The sequence below is a fragment of the Somniosus microcephalus genome, chromosome 1 (assembly GCF_052327205.1).
Source record: "Somniosus microcephalus isolate GS21.2 chromosome 1, FLI_Smic_1.0, whole genome shotgun sequence".
NCBI classification, from domain to species: Eukaryota; Metazoa; Chordata; class Chondrichthyes; order Squaliformes; family Somniosidae; genus Somniosus; species Somniosus microcephalus.
The window spans coordinates 436399567-436416994 of NC_140987.1; the positions used below are offsets into that span (position 1 = coordinate 436399567).

Sequence of the window (17428 nt, forward strand, 5' to 3'; positions counted from 1 at the left end):
GATGATTGTTGTGGCCGCAGGTGAGGGTCCGAGTGCTGGAGGGGGCAATTCAACCAGAACTGGCCGCAGGTGAGGGTCCGAGTGCTGGAGGGGGTAATTCAATCAGAACTGGCCCGCGAGTTAAAACTAGTCTAAAGCCGGCAACTGGGAGTTTCAGGAAGTGCAGGCAATCTGACTTCCGATTGGATTTGGAAACAACCAATCAAATCGCACCATTTCTCCAGCTGCGGAGGGCGGACCACCGATAGGTCGACAAAATAGGGGCGTTTCAGAGGAAGAGGGGCCTGTCCAATGGAGTGAGCAGCGTTTAAATATTCGAAGTGTTAGATAAGTACCCAGGCAATGATTTACTCTTCTTTCAAGTTAACTTAATTCAATTTATCTGACTTGTTTAATTCAAATGGTTTGGGTAATTAGATCAGTTATTTTTGTGCTCAAAATTTATCAGTAGAGTGTACAGGTATTGTGTTGCAATATTTTGTTTGTCTTGCGGGAGTAGGAGCACAGGATAGTGGCGAGAGGGGGATGTGTAATCGGAGTCAGGGGGAAAAGCCACACAGCACATGCACATCTTGAGTGAAGAAAAATCTCTCTGTGGCAACTAATCAAAGCTGTGTGCTGATCTTAGACCACAGTCACTTGATTACACACTGCAGAAGTCTGGCAGCCATGCAAAAAGCTGTCTTTACTAAACTTAACACAATTTCCACTTTTATCATTACTTGTAATCACAGAAACCCCACAGTGCAGATAGAGGCCATTTCGGCCCATCGAGCCTGCACCGACACATATCCCACCCGATCCCCATAACCCCTACACCAACACATATCCCACCCTATCCCCGTAACCCCACGTATTTAATCCCCCTAACACTAAGGGTCAATTTATCATAGCCAATCAACCTAACCCGCACATTTTTGGACTGTGGGAGGAAACCGGAGCACCCGGAGGAAACCCACGCAAACACTGGGAGAATGTGCAAACTCCACACACAGTTACCCGAGGCCGCATTCGAACCCGGGTCCCTGGCGCTGTGAGACAACAGTGCTAACCACTATGCCACCATAATGTTCAGTATCTAATCTGCTAGGTTGTCTACATTCTGCAGGGTATAAAAACATAATCTGTGCTCAGCACCTTAAATCAGTTCAGTTTTGAACTGGGTTGGTATATTGCAGTGCCCCACACTTGTGCCATTTCATATTCTGAAACACCTCTTATGCCATTTTATGCATTTTCGGGACCCAACGGGTGAAAATGGTTGAGGACTTGGGGCAAAGCTGTTTTTGTGTAGAAGGAGCCTGGTTGTGATCTGAGGGCAGTGCTGAAGGATCTCCAGTTGAGATTAGTTTATGGTATCTTGGAATGATTACATTAAATCATGGTTATTTAATTACACAGTGCCTGCATCACTTTTAATCATCCTTCCCAACTGAGTCTCTGTTACAACAAACCATCTCTGAATAGAGCTTCTAAATGTCTCTAGAATGTTTATGTTGACAGATCAGATTGTCTTGTTTGAAATCAGAAAATACTCTGTTTTAGTGTATTGCACGTGGTCTTGTACACTGCAGGAGAATAGAGTTTCTCTCCTTGTCTCAATTATCTGTTACTGGTTTTATTGTCTGTTACATTTATTTCTTCCACCCCCCCCCCCCCCCCCCCCATCTGCATCCCCAACTTTTTTTTTGTCTTTCTGTCTTTTTCATAGAATCATAGAATGGTTACAGTGCAGAAGGCCATCGAGCCCCTGCCAGCTCTCAAGAGCACTTAAGCTAGTCCCACTCCCCTGCCCTTTCCCCTGTAGCCCTGCATTTTTTTTCTTTAGGTACTTGTCCAATTCCCTTTTGAAAGCCACAATTGAATCTGCCTCCTTTCAGATTGTGGGTGACACCAACTCTTTGAAGACTGCTTTTGGGGTGGGGTTTATGTGGAGAAAATATGGCTTTTGGTTCTTTTGGTGTCACTTTTTTTTTCTATCCTCACATTTTTCACCTCAAACTCTTCACCTTTCACTAACCCTGCCCTTCCTACTACCCTACCTTTTCTTCTCTTGAACTATCTGCTTAACCCATATATCCTCTTCTCTCTCTGCCACTCACCATCTACCTGTCACTGCTCTTTCTTCTTCCACCCCCCCCCTTCCAGGAGAGGTTGCTTGTGACTAAAGGCCCACCTCAACAACAACTTGTATTTATATAGTGCCTTTAACATTAAAACAAGGTGCTTCATAGTATTATAAGACAAAAATTTGACACAAGCCACATGAGATTTTGGGGTAGATGGTCAAAGAGGCAGGTTTTAAGGAGGAAAGAAAAGTAGAGGTGGAGAGGTTTCGGGAGGGAATTCCAGAGCTTGGGGCCTAGGTAACAGAAGGCATGGTCACCAATAGTTGAGTTTTTTTTTATATAATCCAGGATGCTCAAGAGGGCAGAATTAGAGGAGTGCAGATATCTTTTGGTTGGGGGGGTTTGTGGGGCTGAAGGAGATTAGATATAGGAAGGGCGAGGCCATGGACAGACCAGTCCAGGAGGATGGGGAGGGATAGTTTACTTTTGTCACAGAAAGGATGTCATTTGTGACCTTGTCTTCTACCTGTTTCCATCTTCCCTCTTTCCTAACTGTCCCTCAGAAATTTTGTTTGCTTTCATAATTCAACTTTAAAAAAAAAAAAGAACCAAATTAGAATGAGGAAAAATGCTCTTCTGGTTTGTCCTGTCTTGCAGCTGTTAGAAATGATCTTACAGATGTAAGCAATTAAAACATTTACTCTTGATCAACAGACACAAAGCAGATAACTAGTTGGCTTAAATTCATTTTTTGTAAACCAATATGCACAACAATGGCATATTCTTCAGCAATACACTATTATTTCCTCAAAGAAATGTATTAAATAAATGCTTGAGTAATACTTGCCTTGTCGGTCTCAAAAGCCTGAATATACAGTTTAAAAATGAAATTGTTGCCGATCAGCTAATGTGTTTTTTTTTCACTTCTCTTCCCACCCCCACTGCTGCAAAATGTCACCATTACCCAGATTGAGTTCAATGAAGTCTTCACTGCCTGCACCAAGGCGTCGTGCTTCATCAGTTGCTTCCACATCTGCTAAGAACAGCAAAGAGGCATTGCAATGTCGACTTCCACTGCCGAATAGAAAAAATGTACTTCGAGGTTCCTCAAAAAAACCACGAGCTGAATTAGAGAAACAGACTGTTGTTCCCAAAAGCATTAAATCTCTTGAGAAACCAGTGCCAAGAGCACCAAATGTTTTAACTGTCAAAAATAGACGCTTCAGCACGGGCTCGTTCAGTCTGAGCTCTACCCAAAAGTTGGATAGAAAGATGGATACCAAATTCAAAGTGGCTGCATTCCCAAAAGAAAATCCACTAAATGCAACATATTGTCTTCCATGTTCTGATGGCAAATGTATAGGGCAGATTCCTCTAAAAACAAAGGGTTTAAATGTGGTAATGCTAAAACGGTGCTTGCCCAACATCAGTGTTGCCAACAGTATACCTGAGCATGAGCTAACGCAATCTGCCCACTGCCTACTTCCCCTTGTGGAACCCAGTAACTTGTCACCTCTCTTCTGCAGTTTTATTGCAGAAGAATGTTTCTGTATAGCTGCTGAGTTAAGTAATAAAAGCGATACCTGTCCTCTCAGTACAGTTGGTGCAATCAATCCAGTTCCCGTGACCAGTGTTTCCCTAATAAATGACGAACCTATACCATTTGACTGTTCACAATACTCCTTCTGTTCAGAGGCACCTCCAGCAACAACTCAGCAATTTGGCTGTACTTCAATTTTGCAAGAAAATGGCTTAAAGAATACCAGTGGTCAACTAATCCCCACAGAAGCTAAAATAAAAACTGAAGACTCATCTGTTGGTCCCAAGCTGAACGGTAATGATATTGAGACTGGAACTTTGCCCTGTTCCCCTTTAGGAAATGTGCTCCTGCTAAATGAGACCATGATGCTGAGTGACCCTAATGAGCACAAAGATGGTGCACCAAAGCATGAAGCCTATTCTAGAAATGTCCTGAGCAAGTCACCCACTGTATCCAATTGCAAGTTGTCTCTATGTACAGTAGACTTAATCCAGTTGGATGGATCCATAGTGCCAAGTGGTGCATCAAATACACCACCTTTATGCACAAAGAATGATTCCTCTCGTGAAAGTGCCATGCCATCAAAGACTTTGTCTAATTGCGAGTCACCTCTATCTAAGAGAGACTTGCTCTTGTGTGAAGGTGCCACGCTAAGCGACCACAAAATTGTGCCAAAGCGAAGACGCAGTTTTGGAAATGAGCTCCACAAGGCAACTGCTTTGTTCGATTGTACGCCATTTACAGGAGACTTGATCCAGTTGAATGCAAGCATGACACTGACATCTCCATCTACAAGAGACTTAATCCAGTTAAAGGAACCAAAGACACTGAAAGATGGTGCAACATTTGATGCATCAAAGCATAAAAGCAGTTTTGGAAATGACCTCCAGGCATCCACCTTGTCCAACTGCAAGTTGTCTTTATCTACAGGAGACATAGTGCCGTTAAATGGTACCATGACTTTGGATGACCATAAAAATGCAACCTTTGATACATCAAAGCATGAAGGCAGCCTTGGAAACGATACCAGCAAAGTGACTACCTTGTCCAACTGCAAGTTGTCTTTATCTACAGGAGACATAGTGCTGTTAAATGGTACCATGACTTTGGATGACCATAAAAATGCAACCTTTGATACATCAAAGCATGAAGGCAGCCTTGGAAACGATACCAGCAAAGTGACTACCTTGTCCAACTGCAAGTTGTCTTTATCTACAGGAGACATAGTGCCGTTAAATGGTACCATGACTTTGGATGACCATAAAAATGCAACCTTTGATACATCAAAGCATGAAGGCAGCCTTGGAAATGATACCAGCAAAGTGACTACCTTGTCCAACTGCAAGTTGTCTACAGGAGACAGAGTGCAGTTAAATGGGACTGCGATTGTGACTGACTGTAAAGATGCAACATTTGATACATCAAAGCATGAAGACAGTTTGGAAAATGACCTCCACAAAACAACTGACTTGCCCAATTGCAAGCTATCTCAATCTTCAGGAGGCTCAAATGAAGTCCTGCCACTGAGTTCCAAAAGTCTTAAACTTGTGAGAAAATGTGAAGGCCATCAAGTAAGTGCCTTGGATTCTGAACCAGAGTTGCAGCAAGGAGAGTGCCATGGTGAAGGTAGTGACTCAAAAGATTCAAATTTGACTCTGAATTTAGGAAAGGGGATGGAGACTACTTGTGTTGAAAAGAGGCCAATTGAAGCAAAGCAAGGTGGTGATGGTGATGTCTGCTGTTCTGCAGCACTGCATGAAGGAGCTCTAGCTCTGGTGCAAAATCTGCACTCGAGAGTCCCGTCACAAAACAAGGAACTAAATATTTGTGAGAGTGCCGATTTGGCTCATGATGATACATTGACTGCAGAATGGGCTCCATTCTGCATGTCTACGCCGTCATCTCTTACATTGCAACTGCGTATTCTGGAATATCTGCCATTTGACCATTCCTTCCAGGCCTCTTCCTCCACCCTTGAGGACACTCATGTTGTGGTTGAGTGCCCACATAAACAGATTGAGACCAAAGATGACTCCAGAAGCTCTGGCACTGATGTGACTGAAACTAAAACCTGTAGTAGAAAAATGGTAAATGCACCAAAACTTGGAGAGCGATTGCAGCAAACCAAAGTAGTAACTAAAAGTTCCTTCAAACCTATTTCCCATCTTGCTGGAGCCAGAAGGAAAAACATTAAAGTAACACCGGAGTCTGCACAGCATAAATGTGACGCTGAAAAGAATGCTGTACCTCTTCCTGCTAGAATCTCTAGACCAGGTTCTTCCTCTCTGGGAAGAGGAGGAAGACCTCCAGCACAACCACCTAGTATTTCAAAGATGTGCTTTCCAAAGCCTCATCTGGTCTTGGGAAGGCAGAGTAGTCGAATAGGAACTGGGCAAAATGCAGCAAATAATAAGCTTCCCTTGTGTCAGACTGGAGTCCATGCCAAAGTAAGTGAATTTTCATAACTACCTTTACACACAATTCTGTATTTCATGGAGGTGGATTACTTGTATGTAGTGGCTGCTATTGGGTACAGTCCAGGGACTTGAGCACAAAAAGCTAGGCTGACACTCCAGTGCCGTGCTGGGGGAGTGCTGAACTGTCGGAGGTGCTGTCTTTCGGATGAGACGTTAAACAGAGGCCCTGTCTGCTTGCTCAAGTGGATGTAAAAGATCCCATGGCACTATTTCGAAGAGCAGGGGAGTTATCACTGGTGTCCAAACATAGAAGGTAGGGGTAGGCCATTTGGCCCCTCAAGCCTGCTCTGCCATTCAATGAGATCATAGCTGATCATCCAAACTCGGTACCCCACCTCCCCATATCCCTTGATCCCTTTAGCCTTGAGAAATATAGCCAACTCCTTCTTGAATATATTTAATGAATTGGCCTCAACTGCCTTCTGGTAGAGAATTCCACAGGTTCACCACTCTGAAGAAATTTCTCCTCATCTCTCCTAAATGGCTTACCCCCTTATCTTTAGACTGACCCCTGGTTCTGGACTCCCCTGCCATCGGGAACATCCTTCCTGCATCTAGTCTATCTAATCCTGTTAGAATTTTATAAGTTTCAATGAGATCCCCTCTCATTCTTAACTCGAGCGAGTATAAGCCCAATCAACCCAATCTCTCCTCATACGTCATACCTGCCATCCCAGGTATCAGTCTGGTGAATCTTTGCTGCACTCCCTCCATGGTGAAAACATCCTTCCTCAGATAAGGTGACCAAAACTGCACAATAGTCAAGGTGTGGTCTCACAAAGGCCCTGTACAACTGCAGCAAGACATTCTTGTTCCTGTACTCTAATATCCTCTCTACGAAGGCCAACATGCCATTTGCCTTCTTAACCGCCTGCATGCTTGCCTTCAGCGACTGGTGCACAAGGACACCCAGGTCTCATTGCACTTCCCCTTCTCCCAATCTATTGCCGCTCAGGTAATCTGCCTTCCTGTTTTTGCCACCAGATAATCTGCCTTCCTGCTTTTTGCCACAAGTGGATAACCTTGCATTTATCCACATTATACTGTATCTGCCATGCATCTGCCCAATCGCCCAACCTGTCCAAATCATACTGGAGTTCCTCGGCATCCTCCCCACAGCACACACGCCCAGCCAGCTTTGTGTCGTCTGCAAACTTGGTGATATTACATCTAGTTCCCTTGTCTAGATCATTAATAAAAATTTTAAAAGCTGGGGTCCTAGCACCGATCCCTGCGGTACCCCACTAGTCACTGCCTGCCACTCAGGAAAAAGACCTGTTTATTCCAACGCTTTGCTTCCTGTCTGCCAACCAGTTCTCTATCCAAGTCAGTATCTTGCCCCCAATCCCTTGTGCTTTAACTTTACACGCTAATCTCTTATGTGGGACCTTATCGAAAGCTTTCTGAAAGTCCAAATACACCACATCCACTGGTTCTCCCTTATCTATTCTACCAGTTACACCTCTCAAAATTCCAGTAGATTAGTCAAGCACGATTTACCTTTTGTAAATCCATGTTGATTTTTGTCCGATCCTGTCACTCGTTCAAAGTGCTCTGCTATTACATCTTTTATAATGGACTCTAGCATTTTCCCCACTACCGATGCCAGGCTTACCGGTCTATAATTCCCTTTTTTCTCTACCACCTTTTTTGAATAGTGGGGTTACATTAGCTACCCTCCAATCCATGGGAACTATGAGTCTATAGAATTTTGGAAGATGACCAGCAATGAACATAAGAACATAAGAGGAGCAGGAGTAGGCCAATCGGCCCCTCGAGCCTGCTCCGCCATTCAATAAGATCATGGCTGATCTGATCCTAACTGCCAATCCACTATCACAGAACCATCTCCTGAATCTAACAGAATTAGACACACGAAATAAGAGCAGGATCAGGCTACACGGCCCCTGGGCCCGCTCCGCTACCCACCGGGCCATGTCCGATCCGAACCTAGACTCATGTCCAAATTCCTGCCCGCTCCCCGTAACCCTTAATTCCCTTTACTTCTAGGAAACTGTCTATTTCTGTTTTAAATTTATGTAATGATGTAGCTTCTACAGCTTTTTGGGGCAGCATATTCCATGGACCTACCACCCTCTGAGTGAAGTAGTTCCTCCTCATCTCAGTTTTGAAAGAGCAGCCCCTTATTCTAAGACTATGCCCCCTAGTTCTAGTTTCACCCATCATCAGGAACATCCTCCCTGCATCCACCTGATCCAACCCCTTCACAATCTTATGTTTCAATAAGATCGCCTCTCATTCTTCTCTACTCCAATGAGTAGAGTCCCAATCTACTCAACCTCTCCTCATATGACCACCCCCTCATCCCTGGGATTAACCGAGTGAACCTTCTTTGTACTGACTCGAGAGCAAGTATGTCTTTTCTTAAGTATGGACACCAAAACTCTATGCAGTATTCCAGGTGCGGTCTCACCAATACCTTGTACAACTGAAGCAATACCTCTATTTTTATATTCTATCCCCCTAGCAATGAAAGCCAACATTCCATTGGCCTTCTTAATCACTTACTGCACCTGCATACTAACCTTTTGAGTTTCGTGCACCAGGACCCCCAGATACCTTTGTACTTCAGTACTTTCCAGTTTCTTGCCACTAAGATCATAACTTGCTCTACGATTTTTTTCCTGCCAAAGTGCATAACCTCACACTTTCCAGTATTGTATTCCATCTGCCAAATCTCTGCCCACTACTTAGCCTGTCTATGTCCCCTTGCAGGTTTTTTATGTCCTCCTCACTCACTACTTTCCCTCCCATCTTAGTATCATCTGCAAACTTTGATATGTTACACTTGGTCCCCTCCTCCAAATCATTAATATAGATTGTGAAGAGTTGGGGACCCAGCACTGACCCCTGTGGAACACCACTAGTTACTGATTGCCAGTCTGAGAATAAACCATTTATCCCAACTCCCTGCCTTCTGTTAGATAGCCAATCCTCTATCCATGCCAGAATATTACCCCCCAATCCTGTGATTTTTTTATCTTAAGCAATAATCTCTTGTGTGGCACCTTGTCAAATGCCTTTTGGAAGTCTAAATACACTACGTCCACTGGTTCCCCTTTATCCACCCTATATGTTACTTCCTCAAAGAACTCCAGCAAATTTGTTAAACATGACTTCCCCTTCATAAAACCATGCTGACTTTATCCTATTAAATTATGATTGTCCAAATGTCCTGTTACTGTCTCCTTAATAATGGACTCTAAAATTTTACCTACCACAGATGTTAGGCTAACCAGTCTATAGTTTCCAGCCTTCTGTCTACTGCCCTTTTTTAAATAAGGGTGTTACATTAGCAGTTTTCCAGTCTGCCAGGACCTTTGCTGAGTCCAGGGAGTTTTGGAAAATTATTACCAATGCATCCACAATCCCTACCATCACTTCCCTCAAGACCCTAGGATGTAAGCCATCAGGTCCAGGTGATTTATCCGCCTCGAGTCCCATTATTTTTACCGAGTACCACTTCCTTCGTGATTTTGATCGTGTTTAGCTCCCCCCCCCCCTCCCCTTAGCCCCCTGTTTGTCCAGTGTTGGGATATTCTTAGTGTCTTCTACTGTAAAGACTGATGTAAAATATTCATTCAGTGTTTTTGCCATCTCCATATTTCCCACCATTAATTTCCCAGTCTCATCCTCTAAGGGACCAACATTTACTTTAGCCACCCTTTTTTCTTTTTATATAACTATAAAAACTCTTACTATCTGTTTTTATATTTTTGCTAATTTTAATTTCATAATCTATCTACAATTTCATAATCTATCTACTATTTCTAGGGCCACATCCTTAAGTACCTTGGGATGTAGAGTATCGGGCCCTGGGGATTTATCGGCCTTCAATGCCGTCAATTTCCCTAATGCCGTTTCCCTACAAATACTGATTTCATTCAATTCCTCCCACTCATTAGACCCTATGTTCCCCAACATCTCTGGGAGGTTATTTGTGTCTTCCTTTGTGAAGACAGGAGGTCCTGGTCAATATTTATCCCTCAACCAACATAACAAACAGATTATCTGGTCATTATCACATTGTTTGTGGGAGCTTGCTGTGTGCAATTTGGTTGCCACGTTTCCCACATTACAACAGTGACTACACTCCAAAAATACTTCATTGGCTGTAAAGCGGTTTGAGCCATCCAGTGGTCGTGAAAGGCACTATGTAAATGCAAGTCTTTCTTTTCAAGTACAACGTTTTACTTAATGCAGTTGGTTGGTAACCTGTGAGCCAGGACTGATGTTGGTTTTGCTTTATTTTTCCTTGTTGAAAATCTTGCAAAGATTATTTTGTTTTGTTTTTTCTCCTGGCATTGGAAGTGCTGGTGATTCAATTGTAGCTGAAAGTACTGCAAGTTACTGAGCCTTGGGGCAAAAAATTAGCAGTAGTCTTAATTATTTATCCAGTTTTTTTCTTCTGCCCCACATGGCAGCTGTCTTTCATTCTGCCAGTGCAATTTACACTTCATCTAGAGCCATCCTTTGTTTCTTAACCTGTCCATTACCATCTCCTTTTTCCTTGAATATCTTTCAATGTCTCTTAACCGCTCCTGCCTTCTATCCTATCACAGACCTTCCCTTTTGTTCTTTCATCCCCTTCCCCTTTCTCGGCCCCTACACTTGCTTAAAAATCTGTTCCATTTCCTGGTTTGTTTTTTTCTTCCAGTTTTGATGAAAGGTCATTGACCTGAAACGTTGGCCCAGAAATTTGGGTCCCAACGCGTGAGTACGCACAGGGTACTCGCGCGTAGGCCCAACAATGCCAGTTTCGTGCATGCGCAGGAAACCGGCACTTCCACCTGTCAACCCCTTCTTTCAGGGGAAACGTGTGCACTGGAGAGGCCTGCTTTTAATAAAGTAAGTGGTGAATTAATTAAAACACTTTTTCCACAGGTTAATTATTTTTAAATACTTTAAAGAAAGGTAAGTTTATTTTTAGCCCATTAGAAGATGTAAAATTTTTTCAAATTTAAATTATTGTTTAAAATAGTTATTTCATGCAATTTATAGTTTTAAATGTGATTTTTAAATTTATTTGAAGTTTGTGATGTTTTGGGGCTTATAGTATTTATAGGTTTGACAGGTCTTCCTGTCAAACTTATGAATGAAGCATTCCCTGCTACCATTGGCTCTCCATGGCCCACGTGATCCCAGGGGACGCATCGAACTAACTGCGCCCCTGGGATACGCAAGCACTGCGCGCCAGCAGTTGGAGGAGGCCCAGGATTGGAATCCCACGCGGGCCCACAGCTCAACGGCTGGCGTGCTAGGTAAGTGCAGGTCGGAGGCTTGCACCCGCAGGAAGCTCCCGACCTGAATTTCTGGGCCGTTAACTCTTTCTCTCTTCACAGATGCTGCCTGATGTTTTCCAGCATTTCCTGTGGTTTTTTTATTTCCAATTTCCAGAATCTGCAGTATTTTGTGCTTGGCCTCAAAGGAACGTTTGGTGTTTTTCTCTAGTTGCTTAGTAATGTGAATCTTAATCTCATTGGGTCAGTTATGGTGTGACAAGCAGGGTCTTTTGGAAATTGATGATCACTTTTATTTGTATGTCTGCACTATTGCCTAATCATGGATGGTTTTTAACCATAGTTTTGTGTTGCATTTTTAAGGAAGGACAAGGCATTTAGCCCATATCCTGGTATAATGTACTGACCGGACCTCTGGACAGTATCCTTGTTCAGTAGAGCAATACTTCCAATCGAGCAATCTTCTTGCTATAAATACTGTTCTCTTTCAGATGCCTCCTAAAGCACAACCTAATCAACTTTCGACTAAAGCGATGACAAAGATACCTGGAATAAAGAGCAGGTCTCCTCTGGCATCGTCACTACCTCCTGCACCGGGAACAAAAAAGGCAGAGCCCAAACCGGTTGGACACGGTAATTTAGGTAAATACAGTATGCTGTAAATATTGCAGAGTGCATTCATGCATCTTTGCCTGGTAACTTGGGGAAGGATGCCAAAAAACCTGTTGAGCTGCTATAACACTTTGTACTGTGACTGTTCACACTTTGGTACTCATTGCACCTGGAGTATGTAGCAATCTGGATATTAAGCAACCCCTATTAATGCAGGACTAAATGTCTCTGTAAATCTTGGTTTTGGGATGGTGTAATAAGATACTTGTAGTCCTGTACAGGAATGATGTGCTTTATTTTAAATTGAATTTTAACTTCATTTCAATCCAACTGTAACCAAATAAAAGTTAAACTAAGCATGCAAAGTAATGCTCCTTGATCAGACTAGTGCATAATGGCAGTGTGAGCTGATGGTATGTTAGACTTTTAAATTTGGTATTGAGATCACATCACAGATAATTAAAATAATTCACCATTTGACCATTAGTACATCCATCCTGAAAGATTCCCTAAAGTACCTCCCACTGTTGCAAATCCAGTTGTTTCAAATGATTCCAAGACATTGTCTCCACTATTCTATCTGGGCGTCCATCCCATCTATTATCACCATGTCCAAAGAAGAATCCTCTGATATTGGTCCTAAATTTACCTTTTACTAGTTTAAATCTCTTATCCTACGCTTGCAATTTAATGCAAAGTAATTTTCCATATGTTCCATTTCTATATAATTACTATCTTGAATATCTCAAGATTGCCTCTGCCTCCTGTTCAGGTTGTAAAGCTTCAGTTTCTCCAGTTTTTTTTCCTCCCATCGAGTCTGATCTGTAACTTTAGGGACAGCCTCGTGCCTCTCCTGCAATGTCTTCTTCGTGTCTGGAGTAGGAATGGGTGTGGTCGACAGTTTGATCATTTTCTCTGGCTTGTCCTACTGTTTGTAGCTTTGTCTAAATTAGTTGGAGTCTACTAAGATAGAGATCTTTTTCAACTTCCCCTGCTAATTGCTTGAATCCAAAATAAAGCATTGCTGTTCAATACTTATCCCACTGAATTTCTATTTTCCCTTGCTTCCTCCCTCTAGATTCTATAGAATTTTATAATGCACAGTAAAATTCTGACTGGGTAGGGCCAATATTCTCTGATCACATACACAAAGTTGAGGTCTGCTGTGCAATTGGAAGGTGGTTGGGGTGGGGGGGGGAGAAAATCATTGGATAAAGTCCCTTTTTTGAGTTCTTGCCAGAGCCCCACAAATGGTCGTCATTTGCTTTGCTATACAAGGAAACAATGGGCTGGAATTTGCAGTGAGTGATAACTGCAAGTTAACAGCATTTGTCATTTTTAACCCCTTTGCAACTGACCGCAACTTTAGGACGTAGCGCATCCTAATGTGGTAATTTTGAAGTTGTGGTCAGTCATTCACTGTGCCAACACTGGCTGCACTGTGGACCCCCCCCCCCCCCCCCCAAACCCCCGGACCGATGGCCAGTAATCAGTAAAACTGACAAACGTGGGCTTTTCTGCAGTAATATTGCTGTTAAATACCCCATTAAATGTCAAGCCTTGTTGGATTAGGTGTAACTGGGGGTTTTAACAGCATATTGACTGCTAAACTAATGTTATGGCCCTGAAAAACTAATTGTGGAGTCAAATTTCTTGATAGATAGCAATTTTTAAGAAACTTAAAATTTAGTTTGTTCATATTTCAGGTTCTACCTTTATCCTTATGTGAGCCCCATCTTTGTTTAGCTCCCACTTTTTTTAAAAAGTTGGATAAAAGTAGGTTCTCATTTCCTGCTTCCATGTCTGAGAATTCTGCAATGGGATTGGCTGCTTAGACAGCTTGTTGACATCACAGCAGATTGCACTGGGGGATCCCCACTATACTGCACTGAAATCACTTGCGTGTCAAAAGGCTAACTTCTCGCCTTGGGGATCACGAGATCTCTGTGGGCAGCTTTCTTCCAGGCCAGCAGTGAAGGCATTTGCTTCACCACTGACTGCAAATTCTGGGCTAGAAAAAGTGTTAATTTTCTCCCCCTATCAACACAAGTTCCCCACCGCCCCTTAATACAGGAAACTTTCTTTTATCTGGCACGGACGGGACTGACATGGTGCCGGTTCATCAAAAATTCCAGATAACCAAACTCTATAGTAAAAGATAGGGAAAGCTGACGGCTCCATATAAAGCAACAAACCCTGTTGCTTAGCAGTAACAACTGTAGAACAATGAACACAAGTTTCAAGCGTCTCTGTAGCTTAGCAACAGCTGCAGCCACACCCTTGCACAACACAGATGGAAGAAGGCAAATATGAAGTAAAACCTACTCCTGAATTTTGCCGGTTAACTGACGTTTCTGGTTATTTAGGTGCCAGTAAATCAAAAGTTTCCTGTAGTGGTAACTTGTTCTGCTTACAAGCAGCTGTTAAAAGAAGGAATTGGTTAATAATTTGTATTCTCATTTTTGCAGCACTTTTCCAGAGTGGCGTTGGAAGGGGTTTTTGTTTACAAAGATTTGCTTTCCTGATTAGCCCAGTGGTTTTAGATTCTAGGCAGTGTGTCTGGGTGACCTCCATGTGCCTGACTCACTAGAAGTTTTCAGTTGGCACAGCACATTATTTATCTCCCAGCTAAAGGAGATACTTTGCTGAGGCAAATCCAACTTTACTGTGTCAAATGTACAGATCTGACTCGAATAGTTAACCTACATTAAAGCCTGCCATTCTGACTCCTCCACTTGCCTAAATTACTATCTATCTCCAGTGTACTAGTTAATTGACTTTGCTATTGGACTTTAATGCAACAACATTTCCTCAGCATTCATGAATTATGGCAACAGCAGTGGCTTGCAACTGACCCATCTGGGACCCCACTGGCTATTGCCCTCTCTTCCCACCTTTTCTCTTTCTCCCTGCCCCCTCCCACCTCTTACATCCCACACCTACTACAGACTTTTCTCTTACTTCCCAACTATATAATGGTGACTGCAGTTAACAGCCAGTTGTGAAAGGTGCCATATAATGGAAGGTTTTTTCCTTGATCCTTGAGGTAAAGGTGCAGATGAAACTTTTCATGCTTTCTGACAATCCAAGCAATTTTACCCTTCTGGATTTGTCATCCAGTAAATTTATAATGCTCCAAATTCATGAAGTGTAGCTTCTAAATGCAGACTAGTTAATCCATGCATTCTCTGCTTTTCAGACAAATTGATTTGGGAAGCAATTTCTGAGCTATTTTCTGGACAAATGGTTGCTTTTTAATTATTAGTCACTAGCCTCATCACAACAGACAGTCTCCCAAACCACCTCCTTTTTATCAGTGAAAAGGAGATCAAGCTGATTTTTCCAGTTGGAGCATGGTTCATCCATCAGGTTAAGTGTACAACAACTTCTCCAGTCTGAAGAACTCCATCTGTAATGCCTTGGCAAAACGTTTTGGGTATAGCTTTTTTTATTCTTGGAGTGCAGTAGTTGATGTGAAATTCTTTGATCTGACGAGAAACTGTTCAGTTGGTTGAGCATCAGACACAGAATGAGTAAAGTATTTGATTTCACTGCATGGCTGCTCTGTCTAGAAGCAGATTTGGGTGTTTTCTTCTAGTGAATAAAAAACATGACCATCAATTTGTGTCTCCATAAGGTGACGCAGGTACTGTAATGTAGTAAAAGTGCAGTTGTTGTAGCCTCTGGGCATACAGACAACTGGTGTTTTGTAGAAAAATGCTTTTCACTTGCTTTGGGATTGGTGAGCAGAGCCCATTCTAACAAGGTGCACCTGTTTGATCCCCAGTTTTTAGTGTTGGTGTGTTGAGCTGTGTATGATGTATTGGGAATGTGAAGCTCCACTTGCCGTCAGTTTTCCCTTTGGTATCTTCATAGCCTGCACTCTCCCGTGGGCAGCTGACACAAGTTTACATCAATGTTACTATTGAGCTGGCACTTGGCAGATGTGAAGTGAGGCATCTTGTCCTGCTGTGGTAGATGCCTGGTCTCCTTTTGATGTCCAGATCTAGGAAGGAAGGAAACTAGCACTGGAATAAAGGGCCTTTCTAGACAATTAAAACACTAATCTTTTATTGAGATGTTCAGCAAATGACCTAGCCCTAGGTGATCACAAATGCATAGGGGCTTGAGAGAAAATCCCTACCCAAACTACTTTGCAGTCAATGGGAGAAGGGGAGAAATTTGCAAAACCTGTTTGAAGGGTTTGGGCCTGATTGCTAAAGCTAAGCCTCTTTCATTTCAGCAAAACTTCATAAAATGCAAGAGTTGGCAGTGAAAGTTGCTGTGCTGCGGCTGGAAAATGCTGATCTTCAGAAGAGAGAGAATGCCACACCTGTCCCAGAAGAAACCAATATTGATACAATAATCAAGGAGTTGGAGGAGAAAGTTGCTATGCTGGAGCTGCAAAATGCTGCTCTTCGGCAGGAGAAAGAGAATCCCAAACATGTCCCAGAATAAGAATCTAATTTTTAGTGCCTTGTTTGAAACAAAGGTAGTGCTTCCTTTGTGAAGTGTTGTCCATATATTTGCATTCTAAACTCTGTTACAAGGTAGTGTAATAAATTTGCCTGAGATTTAACTGATCAGGCAATAACTCAATTTGTCAAAACTAAGTGGCAGTCGGATTGCATTGTTCACTAAACAGCAGATACAACATTTTTAAAACTCCCAGTATGGATTTGTTTACACCTAGATCTTAAACCAACCAACAAACTTTCAAACACAGCACAATTTTGATTGCTTTTATCACCTGTTTCTAAAGTGCCTTAATGCAAGATATTTCTAATGTGTTAAAAGGATCTTGTGGAAGGTGGATAGATTCACACTAGTTAGTGATGTGCATTAATCTATTAGCTTATTTATACCCTTGTAATTACTCGTGTCTCAATTTAAATTTACCCAAAATGTACATCTGTGGGCAAACCTCTGAATTGTCAGCTAATTCCGAGATAACTTTATAATATTCAGGTTGAATTGTGACCCCAGGGTTGCTGACTGTCATGTTAAGTAACACTGCTATAATAAAGTGTGACGCCTCAACATGCTCGGTCTACTTTACTTTTGTCTGTGGTAATTGTGTATGTGAATGTGTGTATCTGCAGTTGCCTTGCTATTTAACTTGTCATTTTCTTCTGTCTGACTTGCTTGCTCTTTTAAAATGTGTTTACAAAAATTGAAAACCAATAAAACTAGTCAACGTCCAGTCAATGCTGTGGGTGTATTTTCTGAAGATTAGTTTCATCACTTGACACTTTTGGCAATGGGATTTTTGTTGCCCTGGCCCCCCAGAAACAGCTGGCGAGGCTGGTGTGTAATGGTCAGAATTTGTGGTACTTTCTCTTTTTTTTTTGTTTGTCGTGTTGTCAAAGCTGTACTGCCTCCATCTTAACCAGATTGTAGCCTCTGATTGGTTTGCATCTAGTTTTGTAAACAGTGGGTTAGTTCAGTCCTTTCGCCTCCAGTTGATTT

At 42.4% G+C, this 17428-nt stretch overlaps 1 protein-coding gene across 1 annotated transcript; it reads left to right on the forward strand.

Annotated features, from left to right (window-relative positions):
• Window positions 1-3020: 3020 nt before the first annotated feature.
• On the forward strand, window positions 3021-17162 carry LOC147125304 (uncharacterized). Its single transcript, XM_086000905.1, has 3 exons — window positions 3021-6056; window positions 11839-11989; window positions 16203-17162. Exons 1-3 carry the CDS (start codon window positions 3021-3023, stop codon window positions 16415-16417), a joined length of 3402 nt encoding a protein of 1133 aa, XP_085857031.1. The 3' UTR covers window positions 16418-17162.
• Window positions 17163-17428: the final 266 nt, after the last annotated feature.